General features: G+C 41.8%; 1 protein-coding gene and 1 long non-coding RNA gene across 3 annotated transcripts in view; one reads left to right on the plus strand and one right to left on the minus strand.

The window, feature by feature from the left end:
• Window positions 1-3,492: 3,492 nt before the first annotated feature.
• LOC308478649 (calcium-activated chloride channel regulator 1-like) overlaps window positions 3,493-15,752 on the plus strand; it is a 29,131-nt gene continuing 16,871 nt past the window's right edge. The window contains exons 1-4 of one of the 2 annotated variants that reach the window (XM_081008557.1): window positions 3,493-5,758; window positions 9,323-9,463; window positions 14,617-14,767; window positions 15,616-15,724. In XM_081008557.1, coding sequence (XP_080864683.1) covers window positions 5,603-5,758; window positions 9,323-9,463; window positions 14,617-14,767; window positions 15,616-15,724 — 557 coding nt within the window. In that variant the 5' untranslated portion in view covers window positions 3,493-5,602. The remainder of the gene's footprint in view (window positions 5,759-9,322; window positions 9,464-14,616; window positions 14,768-15,615; window positions 15,725-15,752) is intronic. The other variant, XM_081008556.1, reaches the window with a different exon arrangement.
• LOC308478786 lies at window positions 9,353-14,618 on the minus strand. Its single transcript, XR_013987272.1, has 2 exons — window positions 14,335-14,618; window positions 9,353-10,135 (listed from the first exon to the last, which is right to left on the minus strand). It is a non-coding gene; the product is annotated as an uncharacterized lncRNA (long non-coding RNA).

The raw sequence follows: 15,752 nt of genomic DNA on the forward strand, positions 1-15,752 counted from the left end.
CGTGCCTACAAATCGTGGCACAAAATGGAAGCCTGGATAAGCCCTTGGTCCTTTATATAATTTTATATAATTTGATGTCCTTGATGTTGCCTGACATTTAAGTGCTTACTCCACACACACACACCTAATGTGTTTAGTCCCCCATTTTTCCAGCTGCACATCTTGTGACCAGGTACATACTGAAGAAACACTGTGCTGTATGAAGTTGGACTGTGAAACTCTGCTCACTCGGTACCTGAACAACTGACGTGTCAGAGGCTGTTCTGAACTAATTACAGGTGATTAAAATGATGAAAACGAGGCCTGTGAGTCCAGTCCATGTTCCTTGCCCTGGAAAGCACCGAAGCAGAGCATTCTGAGGGCAGGGAAGGGGCAAGTCTTTGCCAGTATTACATGTGAGATTATTGGGACCAGATCTAAATCTGGAGAAGGCACAACGATCACGAATAGTGATCACAAACAGATCGGCCTCCCCTACTGCTCAAGCCACTGTGAACAGCAAAGCTGTCAGTGCAACCATGGGACCCTCCCTCTGTAAAGCCCTGCAGGCAGGGGATGGGAGTCAGAATTGTGTTCTAAGGATGCAATCCTAACCCCATATACCTGGGAATAAGACCCACTGGATGTAATAGGATTTATTTCTGAATACGCTGAGGAGTGAGTTTCAATGCTGCAGTCCTGGCAGCACTTCCCTGTAAGTGATCAATGGCTCAGGCTGAAAGTGTTCCATCCTTACTTCTGCGCAAGCGGCTTATTTCGTTATTTAAATAGCTTTCCAGGTGCAGGACAAGCAAAGTGTGGAAAAATTTGAGCAACAGATCAATAGTTTCATTTGCAGGTAAACATGCTGGAAAAATCTCTTCCCCCCCCCCCCATTTCTTCTTCCAGCTATATGTTGGCAATAAGTGAAAGTCCCCTGAAAGTGAGGGAAAACTTGAAAATGCTGCATCCATGAATACCTCCAGCCTGACCCCTCAGCCGGCTGGTTCCAAGGAAATATTTGCAATTAAACCAAAAGCTTTGGCAAACCTCGCACTAATATATGTGGGTGTTTGCAGACTTGAGAAATCTTTCCTGTACTCTGACCTCTCCAACACAGCTCAGGCATTGACTCTTTCTCGGAAGGGTACGCGCAAGAACAGTAGTTTGAACCTCATGTGGGCTGCTGTTGCTGATGGCTTCTTGCCTGATTCTAAGCACAATTACATGGACCTTAAAGAAAAAGAAGACAATAGGTCATTGGTAAAACCGTACCAGGGAACCCAGATTTACTATTTACAGTATTGGCCTTTTCATGTTTCTAAGTGACAATTACTATACAGAGGTACCTTTGTTCTTGAATTTAATCTGTTCCGGGAGTCCGTTTGACTCCCAAAATGGTTGGAAAACCAAGGCACGGCTTCCGATTGGCTGCAGGAGCTTCCTGCACTCAATCAGAAGCCGCAGAAGCCACGCCCAATGTTCAGCTTCCGAAAAACATTCGCAAACCAGAACAATCACTTCCGGGTTTGGGGCGTTAGGGAGCCGATTTGTTCAGGAGCCAAGCTGTTTGACTACCAAGGTAACCAGGAAAGCCATCTTGGGATTATGGTGGATAGCTTGATGAATGTGTTGACCCAGTGTGTGGCAGCAGTGGGGAAAAGTTGGTTCTGTTCATAGGAGCCAATTCCTAGGGCCGAGGTCCCTTCACACATACCCTTCAAATGGTGTGTGTGCACCACATCATGTGATCAAGTATGCAGGTTGGGGATTACCTGCCCCCCAATGTTTTATTCAAGTTGGCACCCCTGTTTCTATGTCATCCCAACAGCTCTTCAACAAATTGTCGCACCAGCTAAGTGTTTCAGATACACCACCACGACATGAAGTCTAAATTGGGGTGGGAAACCTCAGATCTAAGGGCCAAATGCGGCCCTCCGTCCCTGCCCATCTGGCCCTCAGGGGGACTCTCCCTAGGCCACACCTTTTACCAGTCCTGTTTTGTACCCTGCTCAAGAGCTTTTGCCTGGGTGGAACATGTCATGCCTCTTTCTCGCTCGGATGATTAAGAGAGATGTTCACGTTTCTGTAGTAGACAACACAATGGTAAAATGAAAGTCAAAATCACCTTTGTTGTCCTGCCCCCAGGAAATTAGCGCCGCCACCCCCAATGCCCTTGGTCTCATAGGTGCCATTTCTGGGGGACGTAGCTGCTGAGGCATCCACAGTTCCGGCACGTCTCAGGTGGGTGCCATAAAAGGACAAGTCAGGTGTTCGTGGTGAGTTTCAGCACCTCCTTTTCTATAAAAAATAGCACTGTATGTTAGTATTGTGACCAAGAATATTACCTCAAAGAAGGAACTTTGGTTGTTTGCTTGTGATGACCTATGCCTACAGAATTGTAGGACCCAGCCTTCGGGGATAGTACAGAACAGTGTAGAACTACAACTGCCAGCATCCCTGCGTATGGTGCCTGCTTGCTGGAACTGATCCGAGTTGTAGTCCAGCAATAATTGGAAGGCCAAAGGTTCCCCATGCCTGATGTAGAGATAACTCATATAGAGATCAGTGTCCAAATTGAAAATGATACTTTGCGATAGATTTTTGTGTGTGTGTTCTGCAAACAGCAGTTATCCTATCTGTCTTACATGACAAGAAGATAAAGGGTAAATAAATAACTGTATCATTGTGGGTTGAGAAATCTATTTCCTGGCATGCATTAAAAGCATACCTATGTGATTATCCGATAAACCAGTAACAGGAATTTCTTTGCCTATGCTATATGTGACCCAGCCCTCCTTGTCAAGCTGACCTTTGCTGTCAAAAATTTTTCTAGAAGAGCAACCTCGCCCTGCCTTTCAGAAGGCATAGCGCTTCACCTGCCAGTGGAAATACAGAAATATAAAGGCTTGTAGAAAACATTACATGCATATGTATGCAAAAGCCCATCACAGGTGACGCCTGAGGATTTTATTTTTGCTCATCGTCATTTAACCTGTCATTTCTTCCACAGAAAAGAAGTCGGTGTAGGAGATTCATCATGTGCAAAGCGTCACACATAGAGGACAGACCTCAGTCTGCTTGGATTACATAATCCCTAGTCTCTTGTTCACTAGCGCCCCCTGAAGTGTACACTCTGCACCCCTAACCAAAGTCCACTATGTCATCTAACACACAACTGGTTGTTGAATTCCAATATGTTAAAGTCCTTATAAATGCCGTTATATTAAAGGGACCTGTGTGTACAGGGCGGGGTATAAATTCAATAAATGCAGTCATACTTGGAAGTCGAACGGAATCCATTCCGGAAATCCGTTCAACTTCCCAAATGTTCGGAAACCAAAGCATGGCTTCTGATTGGCTGCAGAAAGCTCCTGCAGCCAATTAGAAGCCACAGAAGCCCTGTTGGATGTTCGGATTAAAAAAAAAGTTTGCAAACCGGAACAGTCACCGTTTGGGAGCCAAAACGTTCAAGAACTAAGCTGTTCAAAAACCAAGGTGCAACTGTAATAATAATAATGTTTTTGTTTTTTTAAAAATGAACCAACACCTCCCCAGACTCCCAGCAACTAACTTTCAAGGGCGACAGAAGTACGAAATTATATTTGGTGGAATTCAATGCTACCCTATTATGTTCTGTCTGTGCAAGCATTGCCACAAAGAACGATCTCCCCTCATCCTTCTGTGTGCTGTTTGGTGGGGTTCTCCCAACCCCCCTTGAGCCAATTTGGAGGGGGGGCAGACATCTATCTGGCCCTTGGGGGGGGCTCTCCCTAGGCCACGCCTTTTACCAGCCCAGTTTTGTACCCTGCTCAAGAGCTTTTGCCTGGCTGCTACATGTTGTGCCTCTTTCTCGCTTGGATGGAGGATTAAGAGAGATGCCCAAGTTTCTATAGTAGACAAAACAACAGTAAAATGAAAGTCAACTTCATTAGTATTGAAAAACAACAACCCTTTTCCTTATGTCGCTACAGATTGGATAGGTAACCAAATAAAATAGAGCTGATAGAGACTCTCAGCCCCTCTCAGTGCCCAGCAACTGGAGGAGGAAGAGAGAGAAGAGGGTGAAGAAACTCAGCAAACCTGGAACTGGGCGTGGGGAGTACAGCTGAATGGGACCCAGCGATAGGCAGCCTGAGGAAGAACCATGCACCTTGTGTCTGCCCATAAGAAAGAAAGTCTAGAGTGAGAGACTAGGGTGATGTCCATTGTTTCCAGAAACTCTTCTTGTTGTGATACTTTTGTAGAAGAGCTGAGAGTCTGTTTGGACCCTGGGTGAGAATTTATTTTGACCAGTGCTATTTTTCTAGAAAAAGAGGTGCCGGAACTCACCACGAACACTTCCCTTGTTCTTACAATAAAAATGGCATCCACCTGGCAGGTGCAGAAACTGGGTTCCAGGAAGCTCCAGCTGGGGAAAAACACACCCTGATTTTGACTTACCGTACTTTTCTCTGTATAAGACATGGGGGTTTTTTTACTCAAAAATGTTTAAAAATGGGGCTTGTTTTATACACAGGTAGTGCATTGTAGGGCCAGGTGATTGGTTGCAGCCGCGTCTTATAGGGGGCATCTTATACAGGTTATACACAGGGGGCAGGTTATATACAGAAAAATACGGTATATATATTAGCAACTTTGTATTAATGTAACTTTTTTATACGTAACTGTGTATTTCTGTCAGTGCTTTTTCCCCCCTAGAAAAAGAGGTGCCAAAACTCACCATGAACACTTCCACTGTTCTCTTATAATGGTGATGGCGTCCACCTGAGAGATGCTGGAACTCAGTTCTGGCAAGTTCCGGCTGAAAAAAAGCCCTGAATTTCATAATATTTTGTTTAAGTTGTCTATTTTTCCTTCAGTTTTTTGTACGTTGCTTAGAGATATTTTTAATATACAGTGGAACCTCGGTTTTCAAGCATCTCAGAAGCCAAACGTTTCAGAAGCCGAACGCCGAAAGTGCCTCAGAAGTCGAATGGCTTCCGCTGCGTGTTATTATTTTTTTCTCAATGGACTTTGCTGACCACCCATTGCTCCTTGGTTTTCGAATGTCTCAGAAGTTGAACGGTCTTCTGGAACAGATTACGTTTGAAAACTGAGGTTCAACTGTATTAAGTGTCATAAAAAGTAGTGCCAGGTCTGGGCCACCATGAGACAAGATCAGGTGGCCGCCTCAGGTGGCAGGAGCCGCAGGGCAGCAGATTCAGTCACTAAGGAATGTGTCACTTGCTGCCACCACGGTGGCAGCAACGGCTGGGGCACACTCCTTGGAAGCCAGATTTGCCACCTCCTTGACAGATTTTTATGTCCAGAGGTGCCTCGCTAATAAGGAAATCTGAATGGTTGCTGTGACTAACTTCTTATCAACACCTTCAGAAAAAAGTTTGCAATCTATTAATGGTGAGCAGAACAAGGAAGTGCAGGGTTGAATTAATTTACAACATTCCTTAAAGATTCACCAGTTTGTTACCTGAAGATGGCACTATCAGGAAATAGAAAAATAGCAGAATTTCCTTGACAGAACAAAGTCCTGTCATAAACCAAGCAGTTATGCACTTGCATAAATAGCCCTCCCGTTCTATTAGTCCTTTCTGTGGGACAGGGCTAAGTGGCAGAAGCAAATATGGTGTTCAGTCGGTGGCTTCTTCTGATGGTGTTACAATTCCTACATGGGGCAACGGGTACCATGGTAAAACTCAACAATGGTGGGTTTGAAGACATTGTCATTGCAATCAATCCTGCAGTAGCTGAAGACAACAAAATTGTCGACAACATAAAGGTAAGGTGGTTAGATATTTCTGAATATATTGAATCACTGTCCCCTCAGGGACCTGTGATATGCTGGGAAAATGCAGTGTGCCTCATGTAAGCATAGGTTCCAGGGTGCTACTGGACACCCCTGCACCCAAGCATATAGGTGGGACCCATAAGAAAATGTCAAAGTGTGGGCTGCTCCCCTTCCCTATTCAGCTATGTCTTCCTCCAGGATAATCCAATCTACCTTCTCCTGGTCTCCGCCACAGTCCATCATTTAATTTTCATTAGGCTGTTTTTCAGGTGTATCCCAAACCTCAAGGGGTTTTTCTTTTCCTGAATATTTTTTTTTTCATTTTTGCAAAACTTGTGGTGACTCCAAGCCTTCTTATAAGTCCCTCTTGTGAAATAGTGGCGCTGTTTCGGCTCTATAATTAATGGCACTGGCAGCCTGAAAATTGCGAAAAGAGGGAAGGATGGTGATGAAAAGCAATGGAATTCCTGAAGCCCAACATGCTGAGCTAAGTGTGGTTTTGTTAGCTTTGTGTCAGAGGTAAATACTCTGGGGTACATGTTGTGCTGGTTTTGACAGTTAGATGTGGAAATGCCCCATTAACCAATTAGAGCTGTGTGGGCACCAATTATCAGGATAGTATAGTGGAACCTCGGGTTACGTACCTTGTGAACGCTTCAGGTAACGAGCTCCGCTAACCTGGAAGTAGGTGACCCTGGTAGCAAACTTTGCCCCAGGATGCAAGCAGAAGTCACGTGGTGGTGGCGCGGTGGCAGTGGGAGGCCCCATTAGTGAAAGCATGCCTCAGGTTAAGAACGGTTTCGGGTTAAGAACGGACCTCCAGAACGAATTACCGTATTTTTCGCTCTATAAGACGCACCAGACCATAAAATACACCTAGTTTTTGGAAGAGGAAAACAAGAAAAAAAATATTCTGAATCCCAGAAGCCAGGACAGCCAGTGGGATCGCAGTGCAGTGATCCCGCTGGCTGTCCTGGCTTATGGGATAGCCGCGCGCAGCCTCTCCCGGGCAAGGGGAACCTTCATCCCCTGCCCGGGAGAGGCTGCGGCTAAGGCTCCCCCAAGAGCTGCACTCCCTTTAAAGAGTGCACGGAGTGTGTGTGCTACTCTTGGGAGCTTTTCCCCGAGGAGGGAGAAGGGCAGCCCTTCTCCCTCCTCAGGAAAAGCCCCCAAGAGCCGCACACACGTTTCATGCGGCTCTTTAAAGGGAGCGCTGAGCAGAGGCTCCCGCCTGCATTCGCTCCATAAGACGCACACACATTTCCCTTTACTTTTTAGGAGGGGAAAGGTGCATCTTACAGAGCGAGAAATACTGTAAGTTCGTAACTGGAGGTACCACTGTACGCGATATGGAAATAAACTAAGGGGCAACATATAAACACACAACCTTTTCAGATGTCTAATCAAGGTATCTTAGGCCACATTTGTATAGTTTTTAAAAATTTCTTTTAAGAATTTATAAGCCACTCTTCAGTTTAAAATATTAGGAGAAATTCACACTAAAATGCTGGTGAATCGTCTTGAGGTTTTTAAAAAACAAAATCAATCAATCAGTCAGTCAGTCAAAAAGAGCTGTGGGGAACTAAATTTAAGAATGGAAAAAGGATAAATTGAGAAAAACCAAAACCAAAATATTCATGCATCTCTTGTCTACATCATTTTTAGTGCCATACAAAGGCATTTTATTTTCCACAGCCCTCTTTCAGGTTTAACTGTGCTGTTTTTTATCAGAATTTTTTATCAGTATTTTTATCAGTATTTTGATACTGTTTACTTTACAATGAGCTAGATCATGGGAAGGTAGATGAACTTTGGTCCCATTAAAATCAGTGCAGTTAGTTGGTGATGGCTTATGTCCCATTAGTTTCAATAGGAACTAAGTGCAACAAACAGCATGTTCCTATGCATGTCTGTTCAGAAGTTTGAGTTCAATGGGCTGTACACCCAGATAAGTGAGCAAAAATTGAAGCATAGCTTACAAGGCAGTCTAAGCTTGCCACTGCATACCCTTCAACATTTCTCTGATGAAAATAGGGACATCCTAAGGAAAAACAGGATATTCCAGGATCAAATCAGAAACTGGGATGGCTTCCCTAAATCAGGGACATGCCTGGAGAATAGGGACACTGAACGGTCTGCGATTCCTGTGCCAGATCCAAGCTGGTGAGCAGATCCCGGGCCTGCTCAGCACCACCTTGGCCTCATAATGATCCATTTTGTTGCCTTTGGGCAGACTTTCCACCTGCGCAGGCATTCAGTAGGCAGAAGGGGGAGTCTGCCCTGGTGAAGCAACACAACTGTCACTCTGGCACCAGTGGGAGACCAACTGAACCAGTAGAAGTGGGCACAGAGATGCCGCCATTCAATCCAATTCTCCCAGCCTGGCATAAGAGGGGATTGGGTTACAGCCTTAGCGTGGATTCAACCCTTTGTATTTTTTTTCTATATTGTATTGCTTTGTTTGTAAATGAAGATGGAGATATTTTAGGGTGAATTTGTCCTACTAAACAAATTATCATATGCAGTTTTTACTAGTGTGTATATATGCAGAGAGGGAGACGGGTGGCGCTGTGGGTTAAACCACAGAGCCTAGGACTTGCTGATCAGAAGGTCGGCGGTTCGAATCCCCGCGACGGGGTGAGCTCCCGTTGCTCGGTCCCTGCTCCTGCCAACCTAGCAGTTCGAAAGCACGTCAAAGTGCAAGTAGATAAATAGGTACCGCTCCGGCGGGAAGGTAAACGGCGTTTCCGTGCACTGCTCTGGTTCGCCAGAAGCGGCTTAGTCATGCTGGCCACATAAAGCGAGATGAGCACCGCAACCCCAGAGTCGGTCACGACTGGACCTAATGGTCAGCGGTCCCTTTACCTTGATATATGCAGAGAGAATTATTTTTTTCTTATACCTACATTTCTGTAGCTGTTTTCCCCCAATAGATGCATTTTTAGGGAACTACGCTGAACAAGTTGGCAAAGTGCAAATTCTGAAGGCTGGAGTGTTGGGGGTTCATGTATTGGTCTGGGAAATGCAAATTAGTTATCTTCTCATTAAAATGCAAATAAAATAAACATTAACACCCCCCCCCCCCATTCCTAGGGTAGGTGCTAGACAAGCTTTCTTGGGGAGACAATTCCCAAAATATACGAATATCCCACTTGGGAATTTTCTGTCAATCGTCTCTTAGGCTTAGTAATGCCTTTTTCACTAAACAGGGATGGTTGTACACTCTATGCAGTGCAAACTTGAATAAGCAATATGGTTACACACCCAGAAAGTTAAGAGATGCAACTTTTCTCACTGCTTTCCACCAAATTAAGAATGGTTTTGTTTATTGAATTTCTTTATGGCAAGTCGCTGTTCAAACCATTAGAGAATAGGAGCATATTGAAGGGCATCTATTCTACTTAAAGATTGGAGGTTAGGGAAGGCTGCCTATCCCCCAATCTTTTCAAATGAAATACCTCCAGGTTCAGGAGGAAGGGCAGAAAAGACCCAATGCACATTCTGTAAGTGTGAATGTGAATGCTAGCCACTGAACACTCATTATTTTCCTTGTAGGATATGATTAAAGAGGCATCTGCTTACCTCTTCAGTGCTACAGAACAAAGATTTTATTTCAAGTCTGTAAAAGTTGTAATTCCTTTGACATGGGCACCAAAACCTGAATATGACAGAGTGACTATAGAATCCTATGACAAGGTAAGTGAGGCATATGCATTAAAATTTAAATGTGCTTGAGGGATTTAAAAGAATATTGTGGCAAATAACAATAACAATAATAAACATTGGGGCAGAAATTGCAAAATAAGACTGATCTAATATTTGCTTGGAGTGGTGGGGAGAATTCTTCAAATATTCCGGGGCTTACATTTTGGTAGCTTTAATAGGGGCTGAGACAAATTCATGGAAAATATCTCTAGCCATGACTGTTAGCCATAATACCTCAATGTAACTTCCCATTGAAAAGGAAGGAGTCTCTCAATACTAGCTGTTGCTTTTCTGTCTGTCAGCTTCTAGATAATTGCTGTTAGGGTGAGGATGCTGGACTTGTTGCTGTTATTTATTGCATTCATATTCCGCCTTTCCCCCCCATGGGGCTTAAGGTGGCGTACACAGTTTATCCCTCCTCATTTAACCTGCACAACTGTGAGGTAGGTTAGGCTGAAAAGCGGTGAATGGCCCAAAGTCACTCAGTGAGCTTCATGACCGAGTGGGGGGTTCAAAACCTGGTCTCCTAGCCTGGCTATCTAAGCACCTCGCGTGGTGCACTATGCTTGATGTGATCCTGAGGGCTGTTATGTTGTAACATGTGACTGTACACATCTTTATTGAAAATTACACTGCAGTCCTATATATTGGGCCTAAGCTCAACTGAACACATCATGTCTTCTTCTTCTTTTTTCTTTATTTTTTTTTTAAATAATTTTTTATTAAGGTTTTAAACAAAGAAAAAAGAAAAACAACACACACACAAAAAATACAAAACTTAACAATAAAAACACAAAACATAACAATTAAAAACAAACTCTCTTTTCCATTTCCAATTTTAGATTGCTTATTTTCTGGACTTCCTCATACCTCCCTATTTTGTATTCCAATCCACATTATTTGTCCAGCAGTTTCTTTTCCACTTTTTTAATCCCAATCTTTAATTTAATAAAATGTTAAAATATATAACTTCAACTTTTTTAAACCTAATCCTTGCTCTTAATGTCATATAGCTTTAAATTTTTCCCTAATCTATCCTTAACTTTAACCTGTACAGCTGGAAACCACTTATTTTCAATCCAACATCACTCTAACATTCCTTAATTTTGCAGTGTTTCTGAAGATAGTCTTTGAATTTCTTCCAGTCTTCCTCCATCGACTCTTCTCCCTGGTCACGGATTCTGCCAGTCATTTCCGCCAATTCCATATAGTCCATAAGTTTCATCTGCCATTCCTCCAGCGTGGGAAGTTCTTGTGTCTTCCAATACTTTGCGATGAGTATTCTTGCTGCTGTTGTTGCATACATAAAGAAAGTTCTATCCTTTTTTAACACCATTTGGCCCACTATGCCCAGGAGAAAGGCCTCTGGTTTCTTGGGGAAGGTATACTTAAATACCTTTTTTAATTCATTATATATCATTTCCCAGAAAGCCTTAATCTTTGGGCACGTCCACCAAAGGTGAAAAAATGTACCTTCAGTTTCTTTACATTTCCAACATTTGTTATCGGGCAAGTGATAGATTTTCGCAAGCTTGACTCGGGTTATGTACCACCTGTATATCATTTTCATAATATTCTCTCTTAAGGCATTACATGCCGTAAATTTCATACCTGTGGTCCATAACTGTTCCCAGTCAGCAAACATAATGTTATGACCAACGTCCTGTGCCCATTTAATCATAGCCGATTTTACCGTTTCATCCTGAGTATTCCATTTCAGCAGCAAGTTATACTTCTTGACAAATTCTTAGTTTTGGGTTCTAACAATTCTGTTTCTAATTTGGATCTTTCCACCTGGAAACCAATTTTCCTGTCCAATTTAAATGCCTCCATTATCTGATAATAATGAAGCCAGTCTCGCACTTTGTTTTTTAATTTTTCAAAACTCTGCAATTTCAGTCTATCTCCATCTTGTTCCAAAATTTCCCAATATTTCGGCCATTTGACCTCCATATTGACCTTTTTCAAGGCTTTCGCTTCCATTGGTGACAGCCACCTTGGGGTTTTATTTTCTAACAAATCCTTATATCTTAACCAAACATTAAATAGCGCTTTCCTGACAATGTGGTTTTTAAATGCTTTATGTGCTTTGACCTTATCATACCATAAATATGCATGCCATCCAAATACATTATTGAAACCTTCCAAGTCCAAAATGTCAGTGTTTTCAAGAAGTAGCCATTCTTTCAACCAGCAAAAGGCTGCTGATTCATAATAAAGTTTAAGGTCTGGCAGGGCAAATCCACCTCTTTCTTTTGCATCTGTTAGTATTTTAAATTTTATTCTAGGCTTCTTGCCCTGCCAGACAAATTTAGAGATATCTTTCTGCCACCTCTTGAAACAATCCATTTTGTCCACGATCTGCAAAGTTTGAAACAAAAACAACATTCTAGGCAATACATTCATCTTTATCGCAGCAATACGGCCTAGCAGTGAAAGCTTCAAATTTGACCAAATTTCTAAATCTTTTTTCACTTCTGACCAACATTTTTCATAATTATCTTTAAATAAATTCCCATTTTTTGCTGTCATGTTAATCCCCAGGTATTTAACTTTCTTAACCACTGTTAAACCTGTCTCATTCTGAAACCTCTCTTTTTCAAACGGTGTTAAATTTTTCTCTAGAACCTTGGTTTTTGACTTGTTCAATTTAAATCCTGCCACTTGACCAAATTCTTGAATCAGTTCTAAAACCCTTTTTGTACTAGATTCTGGCTCCTGTAACGTCAATACTAAGTCATCTGCAAATGCTCTCAATTTGTAATGTTTAATTCCGACCTGTATACCTTTAACCATCTGGTCCCTTCTAATCATATTCAGCAGAACCTCCAGGACCGAAATAAAAAGAAGTGGGGAAATTGGGCAACCTTGTCGTGTCCCTTTTTCAATTTTAAGTTCTTCCGTCACAACATTATTTACAATTAGTTTAGCCTTTTGTTCTGAATAAATTGCACTTATACCATTCTCAAAACCTTGGCCTACCCCCATACCCTGAAGATTCTTCTTCATAAAATTCCGAGAAATATTGTCAAAGGCTTTCTCCGCGTCTACAAATATCAACACTGCTTTAGTGTTTATATTCACTTCTAATTTTTCCAAAATATCAATTATATTCCTCAAATTATCAGACAAATGTCTTCCTGGGAGAAAGCCCGCTTGGTCTTTATGAATCTCTTCCAACAACACTTTTTTAAATCTCTTCGCCAAAATATCTGCAAAAATTTTGTAATCCACATTAAGTAATGATATAGGGCGGTAGTTCTTAAGTTGTGTCTTTTCAGTCTCTGTTTTTGGTACAAGTGTAATATATGCTTCTTTCCACGACTCTGGTGCCCTCTTCCCCTCCATAATTTCGTTACAGACCTCTTTCAATGGTTGAATTAACCATTCTTTTAAAGATCTGTAGTATCTAGAGCCGTCAAGCCGTCTGGTCCTGGAGATTTACTCAGTTGCATATTTTGGATGGCACCTTCTATTTCCTGTTCAGTTATTCTGTCATTCAAAATTAGTCTCTTCTCTTGAGATATTTTTTGTAGTCCATTTGTTTTCAAAAATTGGTCTAAATCTGTTTCTTTCACTGGCCCTTGAGTATATAGTCTTTTAAAATACTTCTGGAAACAACTTCTAATCTCTGCAGGGTTCTGTATATTCCTTCCTTCCACTTCTAAATTCGTAATCGTATTTAATTTTTGTCTCTTTTTCATTTGCCATGCCAACAATTTACCACATTTATTGGCCGATTCAAAAGTCTTTTGTCTCATTTGTTTAATCTTCCATTCTATTTCCTGATTCATTATTTTCATATATTGTACTTGATGTAACTTTAACTCTTTCAGAATCTCTTGAGATTTGGGATTTACTCGCAGTCTTTTTTCACATTCATTCATTTTGTTCATAATTTTATCCTTCTTTTCATTTTGAGTTTTTTTCTTTATCGCATTCTGTTGTATTAAGAACCCTCTCATAACAGCTTTACTTGCGTCCCAGATTACTCTTTTCTCCACGTTGGAACTAAGATTTATCTCAAAGTAATCTCTTAGAGTTCTTTGGGCCTTCTTAAGAAATTCTTCATCTCTAAATAAGGTGTCATTCATCTTCCATCTGAAGGAGCCAGTTGGTGTTAGTCTCATTTCCATCTTAACAGCATTATGGTCGGAGCAAATTTTCGGGCAGATTTCCACCTTTCTTGTCTTTGGTGCCATTCCTCTAGTTATCCAAATTTGGTCAATTCTTGTCCAGGTCATTTTGGCTTCAGAAAAGAAAGTTCCCTCTTTTGCCAAGGGGTTTCTAATTCTCCAAATATCCACTAAGTCCAAGTTGTCTGTCATGTCAGAAAAGGTTTTCGGTAGTCTACCATCTTTGGTGACTACCTGTCTTTGTGCCTTGTCCATATAAGTAGATACCACTCCATTCATATCTCCCATCAAAATCATGTTGTAATCCATATGGTCCATCAAGGTCTCATGCAACTTCTTAAAGAAATCAGATTTCCCATCATTTGGTGCGTAAACTCCTACAATCAAAAATTTTTCTCCTTGTGTTTGAATTTCAATTGCCACAAATCTTCCTTGGTCATCCTTAAAAACAAATTTTGGTGATAAATTGTCTTTTGCGTAAATCACAACCCCTCTCTTTTTAACTTTATCTGACGAAATAAATTCCTGACCAAGTCTTTTATTTATCAACAATTTCCTGTGTAATCTTGTTATGTGTGTTTCTTGTAAACAAATTAGGTCCAATTGTTCCTTTTTTAATATATGAAATACTGACTTCCTCTTCTGAGGGGAATTCAGACCTCGACAGTTCCATGTTAAAAGTTGCAGGGCCATGACGTTATTGTTTTAGTTCTCCTCCTACTGCACCTGAACACATCATGTCTTCTTTCTGAATCGACCTGCATAGCATGGGGCTGCATGTCCCATGAAACACGCAAGCGTTTACTCAAAAGAAATATGGAATCCCAACGGTTTTAAGAGATTTTTGTTTCAGGCAAAAATTTCCATTCAACCCTACGGTCCAGAATTGTGCCTTTCTATGCAGAGCAAAAATCTGAGGGTGGTTTGCTGAGGCATTAATATCATTAATATAGCATTAATATCAAAGGTATTTTGGTGATCTTTCAACCAAGTTCTATTTTACTTTAGGCTGATGTCATAGTGGCAAAGCCTTACCTGAAATATGGAGATGATCCCTACACCTTGCAGTATGGCGGATGTGGGGAACAGGGAAGATACATTCATTTCACTCCTAATTTCCTGACAAATGACAGTTTGCATGCTGTTTATGGATCAAGAGGTAAGGTAAAGGTAAAGCGACCCCTGACCATTAGGTCCAGTCATGGCCGACTCTGGGGTTGCGGCGCTCATTTCGCTCTATTGGCCGAGGGAGCCGGCGTACAGCTTCTAGGTCATGTGGCCAGCATGACTAAGCTGCTTCTGGCGAACCAGAGCAGTGCACGGAAACACCGTTTACCTTCCCGCCGGAGCGGTACCTATTTATCTACTTGCACTTTCATGTGCTATCGAACTGCTAGGTTGGCAGGAGCAGGAACCAAGCAACGGGAGCTCACCCCGTTGCAGGGATTCAAACCGCCGACCTTCTGATCGGCAAGTCCTAGGCTCTGTGGTTTAACCCACACCCGCGTCCCGCGGATCACGAGGTAGTACCTGTTAATTCATCTTAAATTATTTGTATTTATTACTACAGTCTTAAATAGTCAATGTTTCAAAAGGCAATAAACAGAGCAAGAACTGAGAAACCATGAATGGTTTGGTTTTATTTGCTTAATATCTCCTAAGTTTATATAAGGAATTAGCAATATTTTCATGTTAGGTTCATCTGAACATTTTCAGACCATAAAAGCTTGCTTTCTGAAGCCAGATGAACTTGTTCCTGTTTCACTTCAGGAAGCTTACTGTATTTCCATATTGGCTCTTAAAAGCTTGTCATCAACAATTGGCATAAAATGTACATAGCAGAGGAATGCCCTTTTCTGTAATATCTTGAGGTTCACAGGGGAAGCCCAGTAGTATCCCATCAAGAAGTTGGGTAAATAATTTGGTTCTGAGTGAGGGATCCATAGTATTTAGTACCCAGGACACCTGAATAGTGTCACAATTAGCTTTGTCAATGGTCTTCCACAGGCAGAGTGTTCGTCCATGAATGGGCTCACCTCAGATGGGGAGTCTTTGATGAATATAACAACGATGCACCTTTCTATACTACTGGGATAAAGCAAGCTGAAGCAACAAGGTACTGTCCAAAATGTATACTTCGAACT

The sequence above is a fragment of the Podarcis pityusensis genome, assembly GCF_964106645.2.
Source record: "Podarcis pityusensis genome assembly, chromosome: 6".
Lineage (NCBI taxonomy): Eukaryota > Metazoa > Chordata > Lepidosauria > Squamata > Lacertidae > Podarcis > Podarcis pityusensis.